The sequence below is a fragment of the Panthera tigris genome, chromosome A1 (genome assembly GCF_018350195.1).
Source record: "Panthera tigris isolate Pti1 chromosome A1, P.tigris_Pti1_mat1.1, whole genome shotgun sequence".
In the NCBI taxonomy this organism is placed as follows: Eukaryota; Metazoa; Chordata; class Mammalia; order Carnivora; family Felidae; genus Panthera; species Panthera tigris.
The window spans coordinates 135,190,948-135,217,536 of NC_056660.1; the positions used below are offsets into that span (position 1 = coordinate 135,190,948).

Below are 26,589 nucleotides of genomic sequence, written 5' to 3' on the forward strand. Positions count from 1 at the left end.
TGCAAAGTGAATACTTTTTGTCATCATTTATCATAGTCTGTGTGAAGCTAGTTTCAAAATAAAGCAGTATAAAAGAAAACCAGATGTCATAAAAATTGGCAAAGTAGCCCTTATTTTTCTGTAGAATATGCATATCTATTCCCCGAAAGACTAACCTTTCCCCAAAAAATATGTTTGTAAGAAGATATGAGACTTCAGAATTGCTTTTCACATTTTGCTCTGCTTTTTTATATAGGTATAAATAGAACAGCCTTAAGAGAGATAAAATTATTACAGGAGCTAAGTCATCCTAATATAATTGGTGTGAGTATGATCTACGTTGTTTCTGGGATATGGGACCCTGCCATTTCTGAATGTGGTAGTTGTTGATTGAAGGCTCAGCAAGATGAGTTGTTTTAGGTGAGCCTTGTAAAAAAGCTTAAAAGTTTATCATGCCGAAATGTATTTTTTGTTCTAATTGAACTGGAGGCAGTGTCTTTAAAACCGTACAACTGATGAAATAAATTTAATTTTGTCAAAAATTATTTTGAAGCCTAGAGAGCTCTAACATGCATAAGCTTGAGTAAGCTCCCTACAACTCTGTGCCATAATTTCTACCTCATAGGGTTGTTGTGAGACTAGTTAATTTATTGAATGTGTGCAAAGTACCTGGAAAATAGTGCCTGGCATAGAGATGGCATATAATGAATTATAGCTGCCACTGCTATTTATAGGATTTTCTTAAATACTGAGCATGGTAATTTTTCTGAATTAGAGACTGAGGTGAGATTTTCATTAATGATTTCTTAATTATAACTGAAAATTTTGGAGGAGAATTTAAGTAGTGACTTTTTAAAAAATGTTTGTTTATTTATTAGAGAGAGAGAGAGCACGTGAGCAGGAGAGGGGTAGATAGATATTCTCAAGCAGGCTCCATGCTCAGCACAGAACCTGATGCGAGGCTGGATCTCATGACCCTGAAATCATGATCTGAGCTGAAATCAAGAATCAGACACTTAACCAACTGAGCCACGCAGGGACTTCTAGTGACTTTTTAAAAATATTAAAGTTTAGTATTTTTGTGCTTCAAAGTACTAATTCCTAGGGGGGAAAAAAGGATAAATGTCAAATTTAATAAAATAATTCAAATTTAACAGGGAAATATCAGCAGTCCAATGCTAGTTTAAATTTTTTGAAACTACTTTGGTTGGTATAATTTTCAAGTATTTAATAGAGAATCAGATTTTGATCTTTTTTTTTTAATACTACTTTGCAGCTCCTTGATGCGTTTGGACATAAATCTAATATTAGCCTTGTCTTTGATTTTATGGAAACTGATCTGGAGGTAAGATTAAGATTCGTAGAGAAATTTTTTTTCTCTCTAAATCAAAAGAGAACCTAAATGTTTATTTTCTATGTTTAAAGATACTGTTAGTCAAAGGAATGCTTAATTTTGTTGAAACGTGAATGTACTCCCCCGCCCCCACCAGAATGACAGAGAGAGAGAGCATTTGTGTTTGAGCACACAGGGTAGAGTCAGATGGAGAGGGAGATAGAGAATCTCAAGTGGGCTCCAGAGCCAGCTGAAAGCTCTACTCGGGGCTCAGTCTCACAACTGTGAGATCATGACCTAAGTCGCAATCAGAAATCAGACGCTTAATTGACTAAGCCACCCAGGCACCCCTAAATGTGAATGTACTCTTTTTTTTTTCTTTTAATGTTTATTTATTTTTGGGACACAGAGAGACAGAGACAGAGTGTGAGTGGGGGAGGGGCAGAGAGAAGGATACACAGAATCCAAAGCCGGCTCCAGGCTCTACACTGTCAGTGCAGAATCCGACACAGGGCTCAAACTCACAGACCTCGAGATCATGACCTGAGCTGAAGTTGGACGCTTAATTGACTAAGCCACCCGGGTGCCCGAGTATTCTTAAGTGAAAGATCTTTTGAGTCATTTAGCCATATTCCCAGTGTTAGATACAGAGATTTGGATTTCAAAGCATTTTTGTTGACCAAGTTCCCTATACTTTATTGACATTATTTTTAGATAAATGAGTATCAGGTCTTTCAGAATTTCCATATTATTACAGAATATCATCTTTTTGAAAGCCAAATTTTTGTTTTTGAGAAATTAAAATTTTACGGTTTTTCTTAATATTAATTGAATCTCAAAAATTGACAATCCAGGGATGTGGAACAACTGAAAGTCTCATATGCTGCTGGTGAGAATGCAAAATGGTACACAGCCAGTTTGGAAAATAGTTTGGCAGTTTCTTAAACAGTTAAACACACACATAAAGTACGATCTCGCAATACCACTGCTAGGCATTCAAGAGAAACAAAAACCTGTCTACACAGAAATCAGTTGGTACACAGATGTTTAGCTTTATTCATTATTGCCCAAATTGGAAACAATCCAGTACTCACTTTTGTCTAGTGAATATATAAACAAACTGTGGTATATCTATATAATGGAATACTTTTTGGGAATAAAAAGAAATTAACTACTCAATTAAGCAACAGTATAGAGAAATCTCAAATGCATTGTACTAAATGAAAGAACCCAGGTTCGAAAGGCTGTGTATTATATGATTCTATTTATGTGATATTATGGCAAAGGCAAAACTAAAGGAATAGAAATTGGATCAGTTGTGGCCAGGATTGGAGTGGAGGGAAGTACTGGGTACAGTGAGGCCTGAGGCAATTGGGGGTGGGAGTGAGGGTTATAGAACTCTTATCTTGATTATGGTAGTGATTACACAACTGGATATGTTTGTTAAAACTCATGGAACTATGCACCAAAAGGGGCATATTTTACCTGAATCTGATTTCTTTTTTTGTTTTTGCAAATGGGATTGTTCTCTTAATTTTTCTTTCTGCTACTTCCATATTAGTGTTTAGATATGCAACAGATTTCTCTATATTGATTTTGTATCCTGCCACTTTCCCGAATTCACTTATCAGTTCTAGTAGTTATTTATTTTTATTTTTTTTCAATATATGAAATTTATTGTCAAATTGGTTTCCATACAACACCCAGTGCTCATCCCAACAGGTGCCCTCCTCAATACCCATCACCCACCCGCCCCTGCCTCCCACCCCCCATCAACCCTCAGTTTGTTCTCAGTTTTTAAGAGTCTCTTATGCTTTGGCTCTCTCCCACTCTAACCTCTTTTTTTTTTTTTTTCCTTTCCCTCCCCCATGGGTTTCTGTTAAGTTTCTCAGGATCCACATAAGAGTGAAAACATATGGTATCTGTCTTTCTCTGTATGGCTTATTTCACTTAGCATCACACTCTCCAGTTCCATCCACGTTGCTACAAAGGGCCATATTTCGTTCTTTCTCATTGCCATGTAGTACTCCATTGTGTATATAAACCACAATTTCTTTATCCATTCATCAGTTGATGGACATTTAGGCTCTCTAGTAGTTCTTTAAATACTATGTGAATCTTTAGGGTTTTCTATATATAGTATTATGTCATCTGCAAACAATGAAAGTTATTTCTTCTTGCCAGTTTGGATACCTTTTATCCAAATCTGATTTCTAAAAAAATAAAATGGGTATTTTTAGCTAGTATAACTTAAAAATCTAGGAATAAACTTCCTTTAAGTACAGTTCACAAATAATGCCATCAAAACTCAGTCTTGGACTTTAACTTAGCTCTATTTTCTACTTTGTTGCCTTCCTTCTCAATATAGTGCCTAATTTCTCATTATAGTGGCTCAGGCACTTCAGGCTCAGATCCTTAGAGTTTATTAATCTCTAAAGAAAGAGAAGGTACTTTGTCCTTTTTCATTCTAGCAGAAGTACTTGGCCTCTTTAATTAGCTTGTCTAGGATCACATGTCCATCCCTAAACCAGTGTCCTGGATAACAGGCTTCAGTTTGGTGGTTGCCTGTGCCTGGGTCTTGTATCTAGCTCTAGAGGCCACAGGTAGTGGTCAGTCCTGTTTTACATTCAAACAAATGATGAATGCTGTTATCAGAAGGGGCTGTACATCCTGGGGCAAGCAAAACAACAGATGTTCACTATTAGTGACATAGTGAAATCTTTTAAACAGAACAGGAGGAGAGAAAGCACCAGAAGAGATATTTTTCTAACCATGTAACTTGAAATTCTGACAGTGCTTCCTAAGGAGAGTTAGGCAGTCTTTCTTGAGATTGTTCTGTAGAATGGATAAATTGATTTTATGTCTGTAAATGATTTTGTGTGATATAATTTATTTGGAATAATTGTGTATTATATACCGGCTTTGCAGGTGATAATAAAGGATAATAGTCTAGTGCTGACACCATCACACATCAAAGCCTACATGTTAATGACTCTTCAAGGGTTAGAATATTTACATCAACATTGGATTCTACATAGGGTAAGGTTTTTATCCAAGTATGATTGATTCTTTATATTTTAGTCAAGGTTTATGTAGCCAATTATTACATAAATGGTCTGAATATGTAAATTGTTAAAAATATAGCTGGACCCCATTTTATCCCACCTTCTTCCTCTGTGTTCCCTTCAGTTGTTCCAGGAGGTGGTGCTATGAGGATTCTAAAATACTATGTGAAATTTAAAAATGGAAGAGACCCAGTTCATTTTTTTCATAGATGAAGAGCTAAGTTGCTAAGTCACCTGACCAAGGTTATATGTATTTTTTCAAGGTCAGTAGCTGGTAACTGACAGAGTATTAGAATCTAGATGTTTGGGTTAACTCCAGTGTTCTTTGTGCTGTATTGTTGTGACAGAAAAAAAAAATACAGTGAGAATCTGGATTAAATTATACAATCCTAAAATTGTTTTAGAAAAACAAAATTTCTAAGAACTCTAAAAATCTATGAAGTAATAAAATTTCTGAAATAGTTGAGTCATTGTTAGAAACATCCAGCTATTGAAACAAGACTGATTATCTAATAAGTAGATGTTCTTAGATATTCTGTTTAGATAAATAGCTGAGAATATATAATTTGTAGTCAGTAATCCTCATATCCTAAACTTGGGATCCCTTTGAGGTTATTGCTAATATCCTTATAGATTTTGAAGGATATATTCCTCATCCTGTCTAAATGCACAATGTTTTTATTTACCAAAGTTCAGATGGCAGCAGCTCTTTGTTGAGTTCATAGTCATTACACTAGGCTGTTCACAGCAACCTTGTAGGTAAATTGAAGCTCAGTGATCCAAGGTCTCACCAAAGTAATATAACCAATCTTAATTTTTCTTTGGTAGGATTTTATATCAGTGAGAAAAATATTGATTATTATTTAAATTTGGGGTTTACCCTGTTATTACAAAGTTTAAAGTTAAGCCAACTAAGTGTATTGTTATAATATTCTCTTGTGCCCTGCTTATGTATTTATTTAAAACCTCCATGTACAGGATCTAAAACCAAATAACTTGTTGCTGGATGAAAATGGAGTTCTAAAACTGGCAGATTTTGGCCTGGCCAAATCATTTGGGAGCCCCAATAGAGCATATACACATCAGGTTGTAACCAGGTAAGAATTTTTTAAAACACTGAAAACTTACATTGTGTGGGATTTTTTTTTTTTTTTTAAACAAGTTCTCCGTGGGCCCAACGTGGGCTTGAACTCATGACCCTGAGATTGAGAGTCCTATCTCTGCCGACTGAGCCAGCCAGGTGCCCCTTGTTGTGTAGGATATTAATCACAAATGAGCATCATTTGGCTTCTTTGATATATCTCGGCAGAGTTCAGGAATTGTGGTGTTTTGCTGAAAACATGGACCTCTTTACGTTTAACCACAATGAAAAAAATACAGCCATTTTTTCAAATGGAGTTCGATTAAGTCCGTTTTCAGACATTTACCTAACAAGTTTTGGGACTAATTTATACCACTTCTACATTTTAGTTAGGTTGGCTGGAACTGTAGTGGCTATTTTTTTACATATTTACCTGATGGGGGGGGGTTGTGTTTATTTTATAGGTCATTAAGTGATTTCATGTTTTAAATCATTCAGTATGAATAAAAATTCTCTAAAACAGTACATTGATAACTGGAGTTTTCATGTTTTTAGTACTCATGTTTTATACTTTTTATGTATAAAAACTAAAAAAAATCAAATGAAATAGATAGGGACAGATTTTATAATTCTAGTCAGGATGTCATTTGTTAATTTCCAAGTCTATTTTAAGGATCTGAAATTTCCTCTGTGAAAGGGTTTAAAAGGATAAGAAAGTATGGGGCAGCCTGGGTGTGAGTGGCTCAGTTGGTTAAGTGTCTGGCTTCGGCTCAGGTCATAATCTCATTATTTGTGGATTTGAGCCCCACGTTGGGCTCTGTGCTGACAGCTTGGAGCCTGGAGCCTGCTTTGTGGATTCTGTGTCTCCCTCTCTCTCTGCCTCTCCCTCTCTTGTACTCTCTCTCTTAAAAATAAATAAAACATTAAAAAAAAAAAAAAAAAAGAAAGGATAAGAGAGTAGGAATTGGAGACCATAAGAACAGACAGCTTTTCAGAATAACTAGAGAATGTGTAGACAGGTATTGGAGGAGGTAGGGTCCAGAGAATTTTTTGTTGTTACTTTGTTTTTTAGTTTATTTCTTCAGGCTGAAGAAATAATGTTGTTTGTACATTATTGGTAAAAGTCTAGTGAAGAAGAAAACGTTGATGTGGGAGAAAATGGAGAGGATTTCAGTATTCTTTAAAATAAGCAAGAGAGGGGCACCTGGGTGGCTCAGTCAGCCGAGCGGCTGACTTCGGCTCAGGTCATGATCTCACGGTTTGTGAGTTCGAGCCCTGCATCGGGCTCTGTGCTGACAGCTTGGAGCCTGGAGCCTGCTTCAGATTCTGTGTCTCCCTCCCTCTCTGCCCCTCCCCACTCATGTTCTCTCTCTCTCTCTCTCTCAAAAATAAATAAATGTTAAAAAAAAGAAGAAAAAAAAATAAGAGAGCAAGGTCTCTCATACCCACAGTTGAGATACTGGCTTTAAAATAGTCCAGAATAGGGGCATCTGGGTGGCTCATTCGGTTGAGCGTCCAGTTTTGGCTCAGGTCATGATCTCACAGCTCTTGAGTTCGAGCCTCTCGTCGGGCTCTGTGCTGACAGCTCAGATCCTGGAGCCTGCTTCAGATTCTGTGTCTCCCTCCCTCTCTCTGCCCCTCCCCTGATCGTGCTCTGCCTCTCTCTCTCTCTCTCTTTCTCTCTCTCTCAAAAATAAAATAAACATTTAAAAAAAAAAAGAATAAATAAACATTTCAAAACAAAACAAAAAAAAACAGTCCGGGATGATTTAGCTGTAGTTACAGATGGAAAGGCAGGTTGTGTGAATACAAATGACTGTAGGTGAATCTGTAGAAAATTTTTTTTTCTTTTGAATAAACAATTTTTTTTCCCATTACTTGAATTTTTTTCAGTGAAGTTGGAAGTAGGATTATAGGCTTAGGGGAAAGATGGTATTGAAAGTTTCAGGAGAAAGAAGGTGTCAGTCATCTAAGAGTGGAAGAGTGAATGGACCAAGGATGTGTTTAATTTCCAGTATGGAACTGATTGGTTTTACAGCCAGTTTTTCTTGAGTTATATCTGTAAACATGAATTTCATCAGTGGGATGATGTTTCGCTGAGGAGTTTTCTCCAAGAAATACTTTAATAATTTCATTTTAAATTATTTTAAAATTCATTTTAAATTATTTTAAAATTCATTTTAAATTATTTTAAAATTCATTTTAAAATTAAAATATTTCTGGGGTACCTGGGTGGTTCAGTTGGTTAAACGTCTGACTTGGCTCAGGTCATGATCTCGTGCTCTGTGGGTTCAAGCCCTGTGTCAGGCTCTGTGCTGACAGCTCAGGGCCTAGAGCCTGCTTTAGATTCTGTGTCTTCCTCTGTCTCTGTCCCTCCCCTGTTCATGCTCTCTCTCTGTCTCATTCATAAATAAATAAATAAACAAACAAACAAAACTTACAATATTTCTTTTTGTTCTTCAGGTGGTATCGGGCCCCCGAGTTACTATTTGGAGCTAGAATGTATGGTGTAGGTGTGGACATGTGGGCTGTCGGCTGTATATTGGCAGAGTTGCTTCTAAGGGTAAGTCTAGGATTGATGTATACACTACAGTATTGTAATCAGTATTCTTATAACTTGGGTAAGATTATCTTCCCATTGATAATTCTCGAAGAGGAGCACCATTCTTATAATAAAAAGCCTACAAGCTGACCAGTTAAAAAAAAAAAGCCATCTTCCCCAGTGTAGCCTTTTGTTAATGTTGATGTGAGGTGAGAAGATCTCTCATTTAGGACAATGAAGGTTTTATTATAGGTCATTTCTATGTTCTGAAATACAACTATAATAAAATCTTCGTTAGGCCATAATATGGTAATATCTATGCAGTAACTAAATGTGTTAGGATGAACTTTTGTAGTCCTGGGACATTTTTAGTTTGGGGCTGTTTAAAATTACACTTTAAGAGATGTGTAAAACCAGCCACTGCAGCTGCACTATATGACTAAACCTTGTGTGAGAAGATTATTTTAGTTCTCTTCAAACAAAGCAGACATGTTGGTCCTCTCAACCAAGGATTCGGCTCTCAACAGAGCATTCCTCTCAACTGAGACCATCTTAAAACAAGACATCATCTCCTACCCTGGTGGAGACAAAGATGGTGCATGAGAAACTTTTCTTTAGCTATAAAGTTGGGTTTAGCCTTTCTGAATGATGACAGCAAAGGAATATTGGGGAGTCCTTCTGAAGCTGAGAGTTTTTTCCTCCTTATATTCCAGGTATTCCAACCCCAACTGTTTTCAAGTGATACGTATTTAAAGAAATGTAAACCCAAGGCACAAAAATACAGCTTTTTAGTTTCTTGAACACAGAAAACAGCTTCTATACACCAGTTACTGTTTTGTTGTTTATTTGTTTTTGAGAGAGAGGGGGCGCAAGAGAGCAAGGGACAGAGAGGAGAGCAAGAGACATTCCTCCGAGGGGCAGAGAAAGAGAGAGAAAGGGGGTCACCTGAAGCGGGGTGAGAGAGAGAGAAAGAGAAGCAGAGCTCACCTGAAGCAGAACTCGTGTTTTTACCTGAAGCTGGACTCGAGCTCACCCGATGCAAAACTTGAATTCACGAACCATGAGATCATGACCTGAGATGAAGTCGGACACTTAACCAACTAAGCCACCCAAATGCCCTGCAAAGTTGACTTCTTAAATATCTTTCTTAGTTTAGCGTGAGTTATATGCATCATTTTGAGAAGCTCATTCTTCTGGGTGCTTGCAGAAGAAACCCTCACACATTTAGATTTGAAGATGAATAGTAATCCATGTGCTAGTAATGGGTCTTGTGGATCAGCTGGCTCTGCTACCCACAAAAACAAAGAATTTACCAGAAATTTACATTTGAGGATCATTTAGTTCCCCCAAACAGTTCATTCATTACCAAGATAAAGCCAGAATTCCTTGGCCCCTAATATTATGATTTATCATTCCATTGAGAAAGTAAGTAGAGAGATAGCAGTTAAGAGTGAACAGGTTAACAAGAGACTTTTAATGATAGAGAACAAACTGAGGGTTGATGGAGGAAGATGGGTGGGGAATGGGCTAGATAGGAGATGGGTATTAAGGAGGGCACTTGTGATGTGCACTGGGTGTTGTAAGTGAGGAATTCTACTCCTGAAACCAATATTACACTGTCTGTTAACTAATTGAAATTAAAATAAATAGGTGCGCATGGGTAACTCAGTTGATTAAGCATCCGACTTTTGGTTTTGGCTCAGGTCATGATCTTACGGTTTAGGGATTGAGCCTTGCATTGGGCTCTGCACTGACAGTGCTGAGCCTGCTTGGGGTTCTCTAGCTCCCTCTCTCTCTCTCTCTCTACCCCTCCTGTGCTCTCTGTCTCTGTCTCTTTCTCTCTTTCTCAAAATAAATAAATACTAAAAAAATAAATACAAAAATAGTTTAAATAAATAGATTAGAAATTGTGGACCTGGTTGGAATCACAGTTGGAGTTTTATTAGCCATTGGCCTTGTTGCTTGAAGGTTATGAAGAAATTAATGGTTCCAGTTGATGAAGAACTGTACCATTTTGCCATACTTTAGTCCTGCACAATTGAAGAAAAATGTTTCCTATTTTGCTATTTTTCAAATGTTTTCTATTTTAAATTCTTCTGTGCTCATTTAAAAATGTTCATGGAATTGGGACGCGTGGGTGGCTCAGTCGGTTAAGCATCCTACTTTGGCTCAGGTCATGATCTCACAGTTTGTGAGTTTGAGCCCCGCATTGGGCTCTGTGCTGACAGCTCAGAGCCTGGAGCCTGCTTCGGATTCTGTGTCTCCCTCTGTCTTTGCCCCTCCCCCACTTACGCTCTTTCTCTCTCAAAAATAAGTAAACATTAAAAAAATTTAAAAAATATATTCATGGAATTGCTGTCCACACAGTTCTGAATCTGTGGTGAGATCCTGCCATCCAAACAATTGAATGCAGTTTAGTTCAAAAGATTTGCTGTTATCAGCATTCAGCCTTTTTTAAAGTGTTGTTTTCTTTATATTATATTTTATAAACAATAAATAAGCTTATGTCCAACCAAAGTAGTCAGTATTGTTTAAATCATTTTATTTATTGTTTTTAACTGTATTTTTGAGAGAGAGAGAAAGAGTCCATGTGGGGGAAGGGCAGAGAGAGAGGGTGACATAGAATCCAAAGCAGGCTCCAGGCTCTGAGCTGTCAGCACAGGGCCCAGTGTGGGGCTCGAACTCAAAGAAATCATGAGATCATGACCTGAGCCCAAGTCAGAGACTTAACCGGCTGAGCCACCCAGGCACTCCTGTTTAAATCATTTTAGAAGCAAATTGATCTGCGGTCTTAACATCCTCTGTGATTATTAAATGAAAAAGAACACATTTAATTTATGATCTTCGTATGTTCTTTTTCATAATCATATTTTGAGACAATGATTAATAGAAAATCTAAGCTGGGATATTAACTAGTGAGCAACTGTCTTATATCTGATCTAGATAGTTTCAAGGATATCATTTTAGTTTATAAAGAAGTCTGTAGTTTGGGAAGAACATTTTATGCCTTACGTAAGGACACTGAGCATCTTTCAGGACTGTATTAAAGCCTTCTCTAGGGATAATATGGTGATACAAAGGTTAATCAACCAATTACTGCCTGCTCTTCTTTTGTTTCATTTAAATGATCAGGATCCAGACCTGTTGGCTTCACTCTGTCATTCTAATACTTCATTTGAGCTGTATTAGCTCAGACCACAGTTTTCATCAGTTGGTTTTGCATAGACTCATTGGTATACAAGGTGCTAGAGGCTAAAGTGTGCTAGTTATTCAAGAACTATATTGTTGATTATGTCTATTGCATTAAAACATTGCCGGTCTTCTAATACTTGGTTTATGATCCCTGCCTCCCTATAAAGACATGAGAAAGAAAAAATAAATTTCTCCATTATAATTTTTTTTTTTAAATGAATATGAACTCAATTTAAGAAGAGATTTCATGGGGCACCTGGGTGGCTCAGTTGGTTAAGCATCCAACTTTGGCTCAGGTCATGATCTCATGGTTTGTGGGTTAGAGCCCCACATCAGGCTCTGGGCTGACAGCTCAGAGCCTGGAGCCTACTTCAGATTCTGTGTCTCCCACTCTCTCTGTTGCTCTCCCACTCACGCTCTGTCTCTCTCTCTCTCTCTCTCTCTCTGTCTCTGTCTCTGTCTCTCTCTCAAAAATAAACATTTAAAAAAATAAAATGAATAAAAGATTTCATGAATGGCATCAAACTGAAAAGAACCAGAGGGATGTCCCTCTTGGTTTCCTTAATCTTAGTACTCTTGGAGTCAGCATCTCTCTTCTTTTTAGGATTAATTTGATTCTTTTTCCTAAAACTAAAAAGATTTCATTCACATACTTAGTCACAATTGTGTGTTGGTGAAATTTTGGTATCCTCTAAGAAGGTGTTTTAGAACAGGAAAAAACAATAAGAAGCACAGGCTTAATGTTTGTGTTTGTAATATGTAGATATATTATCTGAACATTATACAGTTGTGTTAACTAAATATGGATGACTTACTAGCCCAAATTCCATATTTAGCAAATGAAAATTGGTTAAGACTATTAGCTATTAAGAACGAGATTGGAAAAGAGCCCTGATATGGACTTATATGTATTATACATAGTATTAAATATAGCCATTGAAATTACTAAATGAAAACCAGAAGTAGTTATTCATGACTAGAAAAAAAAAAACCATTGATTGTTGTGGGTTACATACTGGACCCACTACCTGCTCAGACATGACAGTGCATTTCTTTTTTTTTTTTTAACATGTTTATTTTTTTAATGTTTTCTTTTTTTATTTTTATTTTTGAGAGAGAGCAAGCCAAAGTGTGAGCGGGAAAGAGGCAGAGAGAGAGGAAGACAGAATCAGAAGCAGGTTCCAGGCTTTGAGCCATAAGCACAGAGCACGACTCGGGGCTCGAACTCACGAACCGTGAGATCATGACCCGAGTTGCAGTCAGGCACTCATCTGACTGAGCCACCCAGGCGCCCCTGTTTATTTTTGAGAGAGACAGGTGCAAGTGGGGGAGGTAGAGAGAGGGAGACACAGAATCCGAAGCAGATTCCAGGTTCTAAGCTGTCAGCACAGAGCCCAACATGGGACTTGAACCCACAACCGTGAGATCATGACCTGAGCCGAAGTTGGACGCTTAACCAACTGAGCCACCCAGGTGCTCCATGACGGTGCATTTCTTAGTCAAATTGCTTTGATGTTTAATATAGGGAAGACATTTTCAAAATAAAGTGGTAATTATATCTTAAAGATTTTTGAGATGGCAGGGCAACACCCCCGCTTATAAATGATCTCTAAAAATATATTTAAATGCCATGTTTGAAACTAGGAGATAGATGCCCATAACACTATGCCAGAAGATGTGAAAACAGAAATGAAGAAAGGCTAGAAATTATCAGAAAAAGATGCCAGCTGGAGGCAGTATGCGCTTAACACACAGAATCCTGAAGTGGCTTAGTGAGAAGCACTTGTGATCATTGGTGGCAATAATGAAGTGTCAGACTAAAAACTGGGGTTGGTTGAGAAACTTACATATGGAACAATTAATACCAAGGTCTCCAACACAGCCAGGTCACTTCCCTTCCTCCATCCAGACTTACACCTAACTTATCCCTCCACTAGAGATAGGTTTGTCTAAAGAAATTTAAACACAAGTCTCCATACATAGCTGTCCTTAGACATAGTGGAGGATGTGGGTGAGTTGCTAGGGTGAAAACATACAAATTACATGTAAGTCATATACTGAACAGTAAAACCTTCAATTTAGTCTCCTGCTTAGCTCCCAGAACCCTCATAGCTTTTGTAATAACCTGTAGTAACTCTTTAATCCAGGCAAAAGATCAGAAGATCCTTTACTGGAAGAACTGAATGGTCCCAGAGGATAGACCCACAGATAACTGGCATTAAACATCCCACCCATTCTTTTTAGAGAAAGCCCAGGAGTTTTTATTACCTTACCTTTAAATATGAATGGTTAGCCAATGACTACCACATAGTTACCAAGGATTTCCAGATATTTGATGAAAACATCCAGCTAGAAAGACAGACTAATCAAAAAGAAACTTGGGAAAAAGGTAGCAGAACAAAATTAACCCTCCACCCCCACATCATCAGAGAACTAAGAGGATAGTACTATATCTGTAAAACAAGAACATGATACTCTTCCTAAGGGAACAATGTAAGAATAAGGGATACTTGAACCTTTTCAAATAAGATAAAAGCAAACAATAACAGTGGAAAGACTGGAAAAGTAAGCTCAAGAATTCTTTCATCATGTAAAACCAAAAGAGAAAATTAGCAGAGTGATCCAGGATTGATCCTAGAATATAGCAAAAAAGAACAAAGTAAATGTAGGATAGGAAATTCACAAGAAAACAATCCAGCATTGATAGGTGTGAATTGACTCAAAGTGCCAAAAAGACCCTGCAGAGTGAATGAAAAAAGACCAGGTTGCCTGTCTGGCTCAGTCGGTTAAGCATCTGACTTCGGCTCAGGTCATGATCTCGAGGTTCCTGAATTCAGGTCACACTCTGGGGGAGCTCGATCCCACTTGTCTCTCTCTCTGTCTCTCTCTCTCTCTGCCCCTCGTAGGATTCTCTTTCTCTCCCTCTCTTTGTACCCTCACTCACTTGTTACCTCTCTCAGAAAACAAAACAAAAAACAGTATTTAAGACCCATGCCAAGGCACATTATGAAATTTATGAGTGCCAGAGTAGAAGACAAAGATTTTATTTCCATAGAGAGGGAAAACAAAGGTTACACAGAAACCATAATGAGGATTAGGGAAGAGAGTGACAGAAAAGAGTGTCTGATTTCTCAACAGCAACGTTGAAATCTGGAAGACTATAGAACACATTGTGAAAGAAAATGATTTTCTTTTTTTGTGTGTGTTTATTTTGAGAGGGAGTGCGAGCAGGGTGGAGGGTGTGGGTGGGGTGGGAGAGAGAGAGAATGCTAAGCAGGCTCAGCACAGAGTCTAACAAGGGGCTCGACACTAAGTGTGAGATCATGACCTGAACTGAAATCAAAAGTTGGACACTTAACTGACTGAACCACTCTTGCATTCTGGAAAATGATTTTCAGCATAGAATTCTGTTACCGTTTGTATTTTGAGTTTGCTCTGAGAATAAACACAATTTATTACACTAAAAATTTTATATCTATTTCCTTTCTTGGGAATTTATTGGTAGATATGCTCTACTGTTACATGAGTAAATCAAGAAAAAGAAGTGGGATCCAGGGAGCATGAGGTTGAACAGAAAAGGATGAATAGAATTCCCCATTTAATAGTGAAAAGAAGTTCTGAGGAAACAGATGTGTGTCAGGCCCGGTGAGTCCAGATTGTAGCAGGTGGGATGAGAGATTCAGCAGGGCAGTCCCTGGGGAAAAAAATGGAACTGATGGATTTTGATAGATTTGATCATATAGAAATTTTATTGAATAACTGGAATCTTATCCTTTGGTACAAACTAAGTTGCCATAGGAAAACAGTGGGAAAAGTTGAAGTGAGGGGGGATAAGAAATCCTTACCTCTAGAAAAACTAAGTTGCTATTTTTTTCAAGTTTAGTTATTTTCAGAGAGAGCATGTGTGCGCACGAGCAGGGAAGGGTCAGAGAGAGAGGGGGAGAGAGAGAATCCCAAGCAGGCTCCACGCTCAGTGAGAAGCTTGACTTGGGGCTTGATCCCATGACTGTGAAATTATGAACTGAGCTAAAAAATCCAGAGTCGGTTGCCTAACCCACTGAGCCAGCCAGGCGCCCCTAGGGAAACCAAATTATTGTACAAGAAGGGAAATTTAATACTAAGTTGGCACTGAACAAAAGTTATTTAGTAATAAATTGGGATGATGGGTCAAAGACTCATAATTTTTATTCTGAGTCTATTAATAATATTTGAGCACAGTGTATGTATTAATAATACAAAAGAAAATGTTTCCAGTTCTAGTTCCAAAGCAACTCTTCCTTTAGTCAGCTTCACCAGCTTTGAACACATGACCAGCTTTATTTTATTATTCTCTCACACCATACTTTTTATGCCACAAATCCCAGAAATCTGGGAGGAAAAAAGGATAAATCAGTACCCTGTGTTCAGATTTCCCACTTTTTATCATAAATGTCTTTTATAGTTTATTCAAATTGACATCCAAAGTTCACACATTAGGTAGCCCATTATGATTTAAAATTTTCACATCATGGGGTATCTGGCTGGACCTATTGGAGGAGCTTGCGACGACTCTTGATCTCAAGGTCATGAGTTTGAGCCCCACATTGGGTGTAGAGATTACATTTAAAAAAAAATTTTTTTTAAGTTTATTTTTGAAGGAAAAGGAGAGCGTGAGTGGCGGAGGGGCAGAGAGAGAGAGGGAGACGCAGAATCAGAAATGGCCTCCAGGCTCTGAGCTGTCAGCGCAGAGCCTGACTCAGGGCTTCAACTCACAAACTGCGAGATCATGACCTGAGCTGAAGTTGGTTGCTTAACCGACTGAGCCCCCCAGGCGCCTTGAGATTACTTTAAATAAATACTTAAAAAAATTTAAGGGCACCTAGGTGGCTCATTCAGTTAAGCCCCCCCCCCTCTCTCTCTCTCTCTCTCTCTCTCTCTCTCTCTCTCTCTCTCTTCCCTCTCTTCCCTCTCTTCCCTTCCCCTGCTGTCTTTTGCACATGCACATACATGCCCATGCACTCTGTATCTCTCAAAAATAAACTTAAAAAAAATACTTTACATCATACCTAAACACTCATTCTTTTTTTTTTTTTTTTCAACGTTTTTTTTTTATTTATTTATTTTTGGGACAGAGAGAGACAGAGCATGAATGGGAGAGGGGCAGAGAGAGAGGGAGACACAGAATCGGAAGCAGGCTCCAGGCTCCGAGCCATCAGCCCAGAGCCTGACGCGGGGCTCAAACTCACGGACCGCGAGATCATGACCTGGCTGAAGTCGGTCGCTTAACTGACTGCGCCACCCAGGCGCCCCCCTAAACACTCATTCTTAAAAAATATAATTAAAGTGCCAGCTTGCCCATGAAACTAAGGCTATCATGACGAGTGTCCCTTGAGTACAGTTTTTACATTGTTAGTCTGCAAAGTAGGAGATAATATTTTGAGGTATGAGAAGAAAATGTTAACATGCCTAAAAATACTTGCAAAACGTTATTTAATATAAGTTCAAGTTTCTTTTTCTGGGTACACATTTCATATATATAATAGTGCAATGTTATACATAGGAGTTGTATTAAATCTGGATCCAGTCAGAAAAAAGAAACCACACATTAATTTAAAGAGGGAAGTTTAATATAAAGAATTAGTTATAAGAAATTGGAATAATGAAGGTTGACTAATAGAAAGTTACTCTGAATTCTGAAGAATGTAGGAATAGCACACAGAAGGAGCAACCACCCTAGGACTGAGATAGAGCACCCAAGGAAGAGGACCCAAGGACTGAGATCTAGACCTTGTTGGAAAGGTCACACACTAGGGGCACCTGGGTGGCTCAGTCGGTTGAGCATCTGGCTTCAGCTCAGGTCATGATCTCACAGTTTGTGGGTTCGAGCCCTGCATTGGGCTCTGTGCTGACAGCTTAGAGCCTGGAGCCTGCTTCGAATTCTGTCTCCCTCTCTCTCTGCTCCTCCCCCGCTCATGCTCTGTCTCCCTCTCTCCTTCAAAAATAAAACATTAAAAAAAAAAAATGAAAAGGGCACACACTGTGTCTCACTGGATGACATAGAAGTTGCCGTGGAGCTGTGTTGGCAGAACTTGTTGGAAATCTTTTCTTTTGCATATGGAGGAAAGCTGTTCAGGGGAGGTTTTCTGGAGGCACACTGCTACTCAACCCTCTCTAGAGGGAAGCTGCTCTGTGCATTGGGCAATGAAGAAACTGCCCACAGTGGCAGGAACCTGTTGCTAGAGAAGCTCAGAGTACTGCAGGGGGTGTGCTGGGCCAGCGAGCTGGACCTGGGAAGCAAAAGTCTTCTTCCAATAATATTCCTCCAGCAGCCTCCATTGTCAGAGCTTCAGCTGGCAAAAGAAAAATACGTTTTTGTTTTTTGTGGTTTTTTTTGAGAGAGAGAGGGCACAAGTGGGTGAGGGGCAGAGAGAGGGAGAGAGAGAGAGAATCCCATGAGGGTCAGAGAGAAGGAGGGAGAGAAAGAAGCAGGGCTCACTTGAAGCGGGGCTTGAGCTCATGAACTATGAATCAGGACCTGAGCCAGAGTCAGATGCTTAACTGACTGAGCCACCCAGGAGCCCCCAAAAGGACAATAGTTAAAGACCTACATCTATTTTCTCAGAGAAGGCAAAAAGGGTGAGCTCGAGTAAATCGATAACTGGCAGAGTTAAATGCTTTTTTGGCAGTGTTGGGGGCGATTGGTAGTGGTCCACAGTAGTAGAAGTGTTGGAGACCTGGTACTTAATCTGGTCTTTGTTTATAAACTTTTGAAGGCGTTTAACTGTGAAAGGCCTGTTATTCACAGTAAATTCTTTTTTACTTTTCTGTATATTTACACAGATGTTTGAGAATGAATTGGAAAGTAGTGTCTATATATAGCAAGGATTTTAATTATTTATTAGCTTCTAATTTTTAACTTGTAATCACTTACCTTTTAAAGTTCATCATTATACCTCTTCAGAGAATTAGCATGCCAAGATGTTATTTAAATTAGATTGTAATGTAAATATGTTCTGCCTGCCTGTCAGCCTTTGCTCTCCTTCACTTTAGCTAGAATAGTTTTCCTCCATTTTAGACTTTTCCTCTGACTCTTTTTCATCTTTCAGCTTTCACTGCTGCTTCCTCTAGGATGCCTTCCTTGACATAGCTAAAGTGGGTTAGGTGCTATTCTGTGTGGGCTAGAATCCTGTACTCTCACTGAAAACATCATCTTGTAAAGACCCCCTTATTTGTATTACCAGCATTCCCCACATCTACCCCATAGGAGAGTGAGGACTGTCTTGTTTCCTTCTTTAAATACCTAGGGCTTAATTAGCACAGTGCCTATTACATGGTGTTTTTTTTTTTTTTTAATGTTTATTTATTTATTGAGAGAGGGACAGAGATAGGAAGAGTGCACATGAGCGAGGGAGTAGCAAAAAGAGAGAATCCCAAGCAGGCTCTGAGCTGCCAGCGCAGAGCTCGAAGTGGGGCTCGGTCCCATGAACTATGAGATCATGTACATGGTGATTATTAAAGAGTGAATAAAATGAGCAGGATGGTACTGCTTACTTGGTTGGCAGTGTAGGACATAATGCCATATCCAGTACACCTCAAACTATATTTTGATTTTTGTTACAGTTTAGTTTTTCTTATTAAGTTTACAGTATTATTTGTGTAACTATTACAAAACACCTTGAAATACCTGTGTCTTGCTCTCTTTCAGGTTCCTTTTTTGCCAGGAGATTCAGATCTTGATCAACTGACAAGAATATTTGAAACTTTGGGCACACCAACTGAGGAACAGTGGCCTGTAAGCCTTCATACATGTTCTTTAATGTAGTTAGGATTCTATATGTTGTTGTCATGTACGTATTTCTTAAAGAAATGTATTCACGTCTTAATTTACTAGTAATATATACTCTGCAAAATTTATACCAAGTAGAAAGTTAAAATTGTGGTATGGTATCCAGCTTCCCACGTACATGTTGCCCTTCCTCCATCCCAGGGTTAATCACTGTCAGTTTGGTGGAACGTCTTGCTGTGAAGATACATACATAAACATATACTTACACAATTACATATTTTATCTTTTCTTTAATAAAAATAGGATCATGGCATATAAACTTTTTGCCACCAACTTGATCTTTTTACTTAACGTTTATACCTGACCTTTTTCTTTTTTATTCTGACGTTTTTCTTTTTAATAGCTGCATATTTTATTTTAATGGGTATTCATGTTTGTTCATCAACATCTTGGTGGATTTAGGGTGTATTTGTAGAATTTTCACTAACAGTTAAGATGTCTCAGTATTGTGCATATTTTTAATCCATTATATTGTCTACAAAAAAATCTAAGTCGTGAGTAAAATTTACACCAATTTAAGTTGCTAAATTATATATATCATAGTTTAGTAAGATAATCTCACTTGACTATTCTTAAATTAAAACTGTAAACCTTTAGATTTTCCTTCCTGTTATAGCCCCATCTCCTGGAGAATAAATAACTACTACAAAAGATAAATTTTAATCAGACTCTGCCTTCTGGTTAAAACTGATAAAATTATCTGACGCTGAAATTTAGTGTAAGGAGTTTTTTTTGTGCTGTTACTTCCTCAACTTTCTAATTGAAAGTTTGCTATATGTACTCATTGTAAAACATGCTTTAGTAGCTATCATTTATTAAACACATTATATGCCATCATGACAGGCTTTTCATAAATTATATGTCATTTTCCCAACAATCCTATGAAGTAGGTACTGTTAGTCCCAGTTTATTTGAGACAAGTGAGGTTTAGTGAGGATAAATAACTTACTTACCCAAGGCCACACAGTGTCAGAGCTAGGAGTGCAATGTGGATCTGTCTGACTCCAGAGCCATGTTCATGTTACTCTGTACAGTACTTTTCTCTTAGACATGATTTTCTTTTTTCCCCTCTTAGACATGATTTTTTGTCTTTTTTTTTTTAATTGTTTTAATGTTTATTTATTTTTGAGAGCAAGACAGAGACAGAGTGCAAGTAGGGGAGGGACAGAGAGGAAGACACAGAAGCAGGCTCCAGGCTCTGAGCTGACAGCACAGAGCCCAGCGTGGGGCTCGAACTCAAGAGCTGTGAGATCAAGACCTCACCTGAAGTGGTTAACACCTGAGCCCCCCAGGCGCCCCAGACATGATTTGCTAAACAGTAACTGCTTTACTGATATTTTCCTTAGATTTTTGAAAATTATACTTATTTTGAGATGATTGTAGATTTTAGTTGTAAGAGATAATTGAGATATTCCTTGAACTCTTTACCCAGGTTCGTACACAGTTAGTACAATATCATGACCAGCATGCTGACGTTGATAGGATTAACATACAGGGGCGTCACCACAAAGATCCTTTATGTTGCCCTTTTTTAGCCATACCTACTTTCCTTCCATTCCCCCTCCCTCTTTAATCCCTGGCAATCACTAATCTGCTCTCCCTTCTGTAACTTTGTCATTTCCAGAATAGAACTAGAATCGCATACTATGTAACTTTTTAGGTTTGCCTTTTTTCACATTCAGCATAATTCTTTGGAGATTCATCCAGGTTGTATATATCAGTAATTTGTTCATTTTTATTGCTGAATGGTATGTATGTACCACAGTGTTTAACCATTCACTCCTTCGTTGTTTCCAGTTGGGGCTGTTAAAAATAAAGCTCCTATAAACATTATGTGTAGGGTTTTGTTTGTTTTTGTTTTTTGTTTTTTTGTGGGTTTTTTTTTTTGTATAAAAATAAGCCTTTATTTCTCTAGACTAAATGCTCAGGAGAGCAGTTGCTGAGCTCTATGGTAGCTGTGTAGTTAATTTAAAAAACTGCTAATTTGTTTTTCAGACTGGCTGTACCATTTTATATTCTTACCAGCCATAAATGAGTAACCCATTTTCTCTGCATCCTCTCCAGCATTTGGTGTTGTCACTTTTTTATTTCAAGTGTTCTGATGGTTGTGTAGTGACAGTTCATTGTGATTTTAATTATTTCCCTAATAACTGATGGTGTTGGATATGTTTTCATGTGCTTATTGGCCATCTGTATATCTTTAGTTAAGTGTCTCTTCATGTTTTTTTCCCATTTTTTTAATGAATTGTATTTTAAGATTTTTTAAAGTAATCTTTGTACCTAACATAGGGCTCGAACTCACTCACCATCCTGAAATCAAGAGTTACATGCTCTACCCACTGAGCCAGCCAGGTCCCCATTTTGTGATTGGATTGTTTGGTTTTTAATTCTGATGAAATCTATTTTATCAGTTTGTCCTTTTACAAATCCTTGTTTTGATGTCAAGTTAAAGAACTCTTTGCCTGTCTCAAAGATTTTTCAACAAAACTATAAAAAAAGTTAAAACTATAAATAGTTTTATAGTTTTACATTTGTCATTTCAGTATGTGATCCTTTTTGAGTTAATTTTTGTATGAGGTGTGAGACTTTGATCAAAGGTCTTTTTTTTTTTTTTTTTGGCCTGTGTATGGTCCAGTTGGTTTAGCACCATTTGTTGAAAAGACTATCTTTCCATCGAATTGCTTTGCATTGTTGTCAAAAATCAGTTGGCGCCTGGATAGCTCAGTCGGTTCACAGTCCCGACTTTGGCTCGGGTCATGATCTCCCACTTCATGGGTTCAAGTCGGGCTCTGTGCTGACAGCTCAGAGCCTGGAGCCTGCTTCGGATTCTGTGTCTCCCTCTCTCTCTCTCTCTGTCCCTCCCCTGCTTACATTGTCTCTCTCTCAAAAATAAACATAAAAAAAAAAAAGTCAGTTGGGTAGACTCATCAGCTGTCTGGGGCAGTGGACTTTCCATCCTGGAACCATGGACTAATTTGTTGGTAACCTGGAGAAGGCCCAGGTGCTGGTGGACACTTAAAGCTTGATTGGCCACATTTTGGCAGTATGCCAAGATTGAGCTGGTTCCTCTTATCCCTGCTTAGATTCCTGGAGTTACTCAGAGCTTGGAAAAAATAGTCAAAAGAGTTCTCAAACAGCCTCACAGGCTGAATGTTTTGGTGACCACTGATGTGTGGATATAGTTTTATGTCTTTGAGATCATAGGCAAGCATGGCATTGTTGACTAGAATGTTTAAAGACCAGTCTTTAACATCTGTTTATATTTGGTTTATTATTTGAATAAAATAAGACAATATATCAAAACAATCAGTTGGGCATATTTGTGGGGATCTGTTTCTGGGTTCTATCTTGTGTTCCTTTGATCTATACCTGTCCTTCTGCTTAATGCCACAGTCTTAATTAAAGTAGCTATGCATTAAGTGTTGAAATCAGGTAGATTGATTCCTCCACTTTTGTTGTTTTTCAAACTTGTTATAGCTATGACAGTTCTTTTGCCTTCCCACATACATTTTAGAATAATCTAAAGTGATTTTGTCAGAATTTTGGTAAGAATTCCCTTCAACTCCATATATCATTTTGAGGAGAATTCTCATCCTTACAAAATTGAATCTCCAAATCCATGAATAGGACAGGCCTCATCATTTTTTTTTTTAAGATTTTATTTTTAATTAGTTTCTACACCCAACTTGCATCTCGAACTTAGAACTCTGTTGTAAGATCAAGAGTTGAGCACTCCACCAACTAAACCAGGCAGGCACCTCAGTTATGTAGCTTTTAGTATAAGTGTCCTATGTGTTTTGTTAGATTTTCATGTATTTGATTATTCTTTTTGAATTATTCTAAATGGCATTTTAAATTTCAGTATCCACGTTTGTTACCAGTATATAGAACCACAATCGATTTTTGTGTCTTTATCCTGTATCCTCTAACCTTGCTTTACTCAGTAATTTTAGGAGTTTTTAAATAGATTTCTTGGAATTTTCTAGATAGATCATTTGACAGTTTTAGTTCTTCATTTGAGATGTATATGACTTTCAGTCCTTAAGTTTGAATTATAAATATTTTTACAGGACATGTGTAGTCTTCCAGATTTCGTGACATTTAAGAGTTTTCCTGGAATCCCGTTACAACACATCTTCATTGCAGCAGGAGACGACTTGTTAGATCTCATACAAGGCTTATTTTTATTTAACCCATGTACTCGAATTACAGCCACACAGGTATTTTAGCATATCTTTCTTATATTAGGAAATATGAGGATAATCTTAACTCTGACACTGATAAAATAGAGTATCATAAGATTTTCTAACATTCTTTAAATACTGTAAAGATGTGTTTTTGTTTTAAGGAGTTATAAGTTTTATCTTGTACCTAAGCTACAAGCCCCATTCAGACTGGTATTAAACTACATCATGCATATGCAACAAGAGAGTTTACTTTTGCTTAGGAACGTATAAATACGTATTTATTTCATAATTAATTGGCTTTCAAGTAGCTTACCTAGAGAAGAAACAATAAGAATGGCTTTGTACTTGTTAAAATAATGATATTTCAATTAATGCCAAGCCTAATGCCAAAAGTGTTCTGGTTTTTTTTCCCCATGAAATGTAGTCTCGGTATGCATGCTGATCATTGTCATAGTCAGAAAGTGATAATGGGGAGAAAATGGTATAGTTCCTTCTTTTTCTTTCTTAAAGATTTTATTTAATTTTATTTATTTATTTCAATGTTTATTTATTTATTTTTGAGAGACAGAGCTCGAGCAGGGGAAGGGCAGAGAGAGGGACATAGAGAATCCAAAGCAGGTTCCAGGCTCCAAGCTTTCAGCACAGAGCCCAATGTGGGCCTTGAACTCACAGACTGTGAGATTACGACCTGAGCCAAGTTAGATGCTTAATCAACTGAGCCACCCAGGCACCCCAGATTTTATTTTATTTTAAAGTTGCTTTATTTTAGAGAGGGAGCAATCAGAATCGGGGGAGGGACAGAGAGAGAGGGCGGGGAGAGAGAATCCTAAGCAGGCTTGGTGCTGCCGGTGTGGAGCCCAATGCGGGGCTTGATCCTATAAACTGTGAGATCCTGAGTTGGATGCTTAACTGACTGAGCCACCCAGTCACCCCTAAAGATTTTAAGTAATCTCTGTACCCAGTGTGGGGCTTGAACTAAAAATCCTGAGATCCAAGAGTCACATGCTGTTCTGACTGAGCGAGCCAGGTGCCCTGAAAATAGAAAAAACTGTATGCTTACAAGAGACAGAAAGATAATCTGAATAGAACAGACATCGATACTGACCCTAACTTAAGGGAAATAAGAATCAAACTCAAAAAAATTAGAAGACCAAGAATATCTGCTTTTCCATAAGAAGGAAGAAATACTGTCCAACACAAAAACAAAAGAACATTAGATTTTGAAAGAAAAAAATCCATTGTCTTTGTTTTAAAAACAAGCACAAAACAAAAAAAGATTAGTGTCACAAACACTTAAAATTGGGGCAGGGAGGGGTGCCTGGGTGGCTCAGTGGGTTGAGCATCTGATTTCAGCTCAGGTCATGATCTCACAGTTCATGGGTTTGAGCCCTGTGTTGGGCTCTGTGCTGACAGCTCAGAGTCTGGAGCCTGCTTCGGATTCTGTGTCTCCTTTCTGTGCTCCTCCTGTGCTTGGGCTTTGTCTCTCTTTCTCAAAAATAATTAAACACTAAAAAAAAAGTTTTTTTTTTTTTTAAATTGTGGCAGGGAAGTGTAGAAATGCCACACAGTACAATGATTTGGCTTCGTAAAGTAAGACCCTGATTTAAATGAAATGTCACAAGTCTTCATATCTACGCACAATATACCAAGAATATAAAATAGATATTTTTTCGCTTAAGTTTATTACAGACTACCAGATCATTGTTTAATGCATTTACTTCTATAGGCCTTCTCTTTTTGGCAGTACGTGTTACCTTCATACATACATGCTAGATATTTTACGATTAGAAGCACTCTTCTCATTTCAAATAAGTACCTTATCGTTAACCTTTACACACACACACACACACACACACACACACACACACAGTACCTTCATCATAAGAAATTTGAGATAAGGTCAGATTATCTAGAAAGTTGTTTTCATTAATAGTAAAAATCAAAATATAAAACATGTAAATAAAAATTTATAGAAAAATACTAGTTGTACAACTTATTTGGGTTATATTTTGATAGAATTTTTTTACTTAAAAATTCTTTAATGTTTATTTTTTAATTTTTTAAATATTTGTTTTTGAGAGAGAACACGCACGCAAGTGGGAGAGAGAACCTGAAGCAGGCTTCAGGCTCTGAGCTGTTAGCATAGAGCCCAATGGTGGGCTCAAACCCACAAACTGTGAGATCATGACCTGAGCTGAAGTCGGATGCTTAACTGACTGAGCCACCCAGGTGCCCCAGAATGAATTTTTTAAAATGGGTTTTGACTCATGGATATCTGTCTTAAAGTTGCAATGAGATAGTCTCCCTTTCTTAAATCTCTGATAGCTCAGGATTAGCTTAATTTACTTAGGGAACTGCTGATTTGGAAGCATACTTTAGAAATGCAACTCTCTTGAAGTAAGGAATCTAAATTGTCACTGCAAATAGTGTAAAATAATGTTGTGAGAGGAAATGCTTGAAAAGTTTGTATGAATTTCTTTATATTCCTGAAAAGATTATTGAAAAGGAATTTTTGTGCCTATTGAGCTGTACTATGCAAATAATGTATGAACTTGACAAATTTGTCATTTAGAATAAAACTATTTTTATTGGAATTCAGGACCAAAGTAAAGAAAGTATCATGTCATAGAATAGAACATTGACCAGGTATTATGTAGAAATAACCTTGTTCAGTTCATTCCCAGTAAAATTTTTAATTGTGGTAAATTGTTGGATTTTAGTACATTGTTACCAGCCTGTTGCGTCTTTTAAAAAACTTTAAAAAAAATCTGTATTTACAGGCTTTGGAATTTGAATACACATACATGTTGTGACAGACTTTGAAGTTCTTTTTAAGCAAGTTTCTGTCTTTACATGTTGAACTATAGAGCCCCTTATGTATAGAGAGCTGAATTATACATGTCTTAACTAGGGATATTTCATATTTAATATAAAGGCTGTTCACTGTAGAAAAATTACAAGGTTGTCTCTTTTTCTTAAGGTAATGAAATTTTCAACCAATCTTAAACCATTATATGTTTCTTTGTAGTAATTTGCTCATCCAAATTCTTGAGATTAATTTCATGTTGGAAGTGGGGCATTCACATAGTGTTTTTAATGTTCTCAATAATTCTGGTGTTTTGATTTTCATAAACAGTTCAGATACTTACTTAAAACCCTACTTTCTTTGGTATCTTTTCTTTAAAGGCATTGAAAACTAAGTATTTCAGTAATCGGCCAGGGCCAACACCTGGATGTCAGCTGCCAAGACCAAACTGTCCACTGGAAACTTTAAAGGAACAGTCAAATCCAGCTGTAGCAACAAAACGGAAGCGAACACAGGCCTTGGAACAAGGTAAAACTTTCATTTTCATAAGAAATGAAATGAATTCAGAAAACTCCAAGT

At 37.5% G+C, this 26,589-nt stretch overlaps 1 protein-coding gene across 9 annotated transcripts in view; it reads left to right on the plus strand.

Moving 5' to 3' along the window:
• Positions 1-26,589, plus strand: part of CDK7 (cyclin dependent kinase 7) — a 62,391-nt gene that overhangs the window by 9,118 nt on the left and 26,684 nt on the right. For 8 of the 9 annotated variants that reach the window (XM_015536567.2, XM_015536566.2, XM_042987797.1 and 5 more), the window contains exons 4-11: positions 236-303; positions 1,256-1,324; positions 4,241-4,351; positions 5,356-5,474; positions 7,922-8,021; positions 18,877-18,963; positions 23,088-23,237; positions 26,391-26,538. In XM_015536567.2, coding sequence (XP_015392053.1) covers positions 236-303; positions 1,256-1,324; positions 4,241-4,351; positions 5,356-5,474; positions 7,922-8,021; positions 18,877-18,963; positions 23,088-23,237; positions 26,391-26,538 — 852 coding nt within the window. The remainder of the gene's footprint in view (positions 1-235; positions 304-1,255; positions 1,325-4,240; positions 4,352-5,355; positions 5,475-7,921; positions 8,022-18,876; positions 18,964-23,087; positions 23,238-26,390; positions 26,539-26,589) is intronic. The other variant, XM_042987815.1, reaches the window with a different exon arrangement.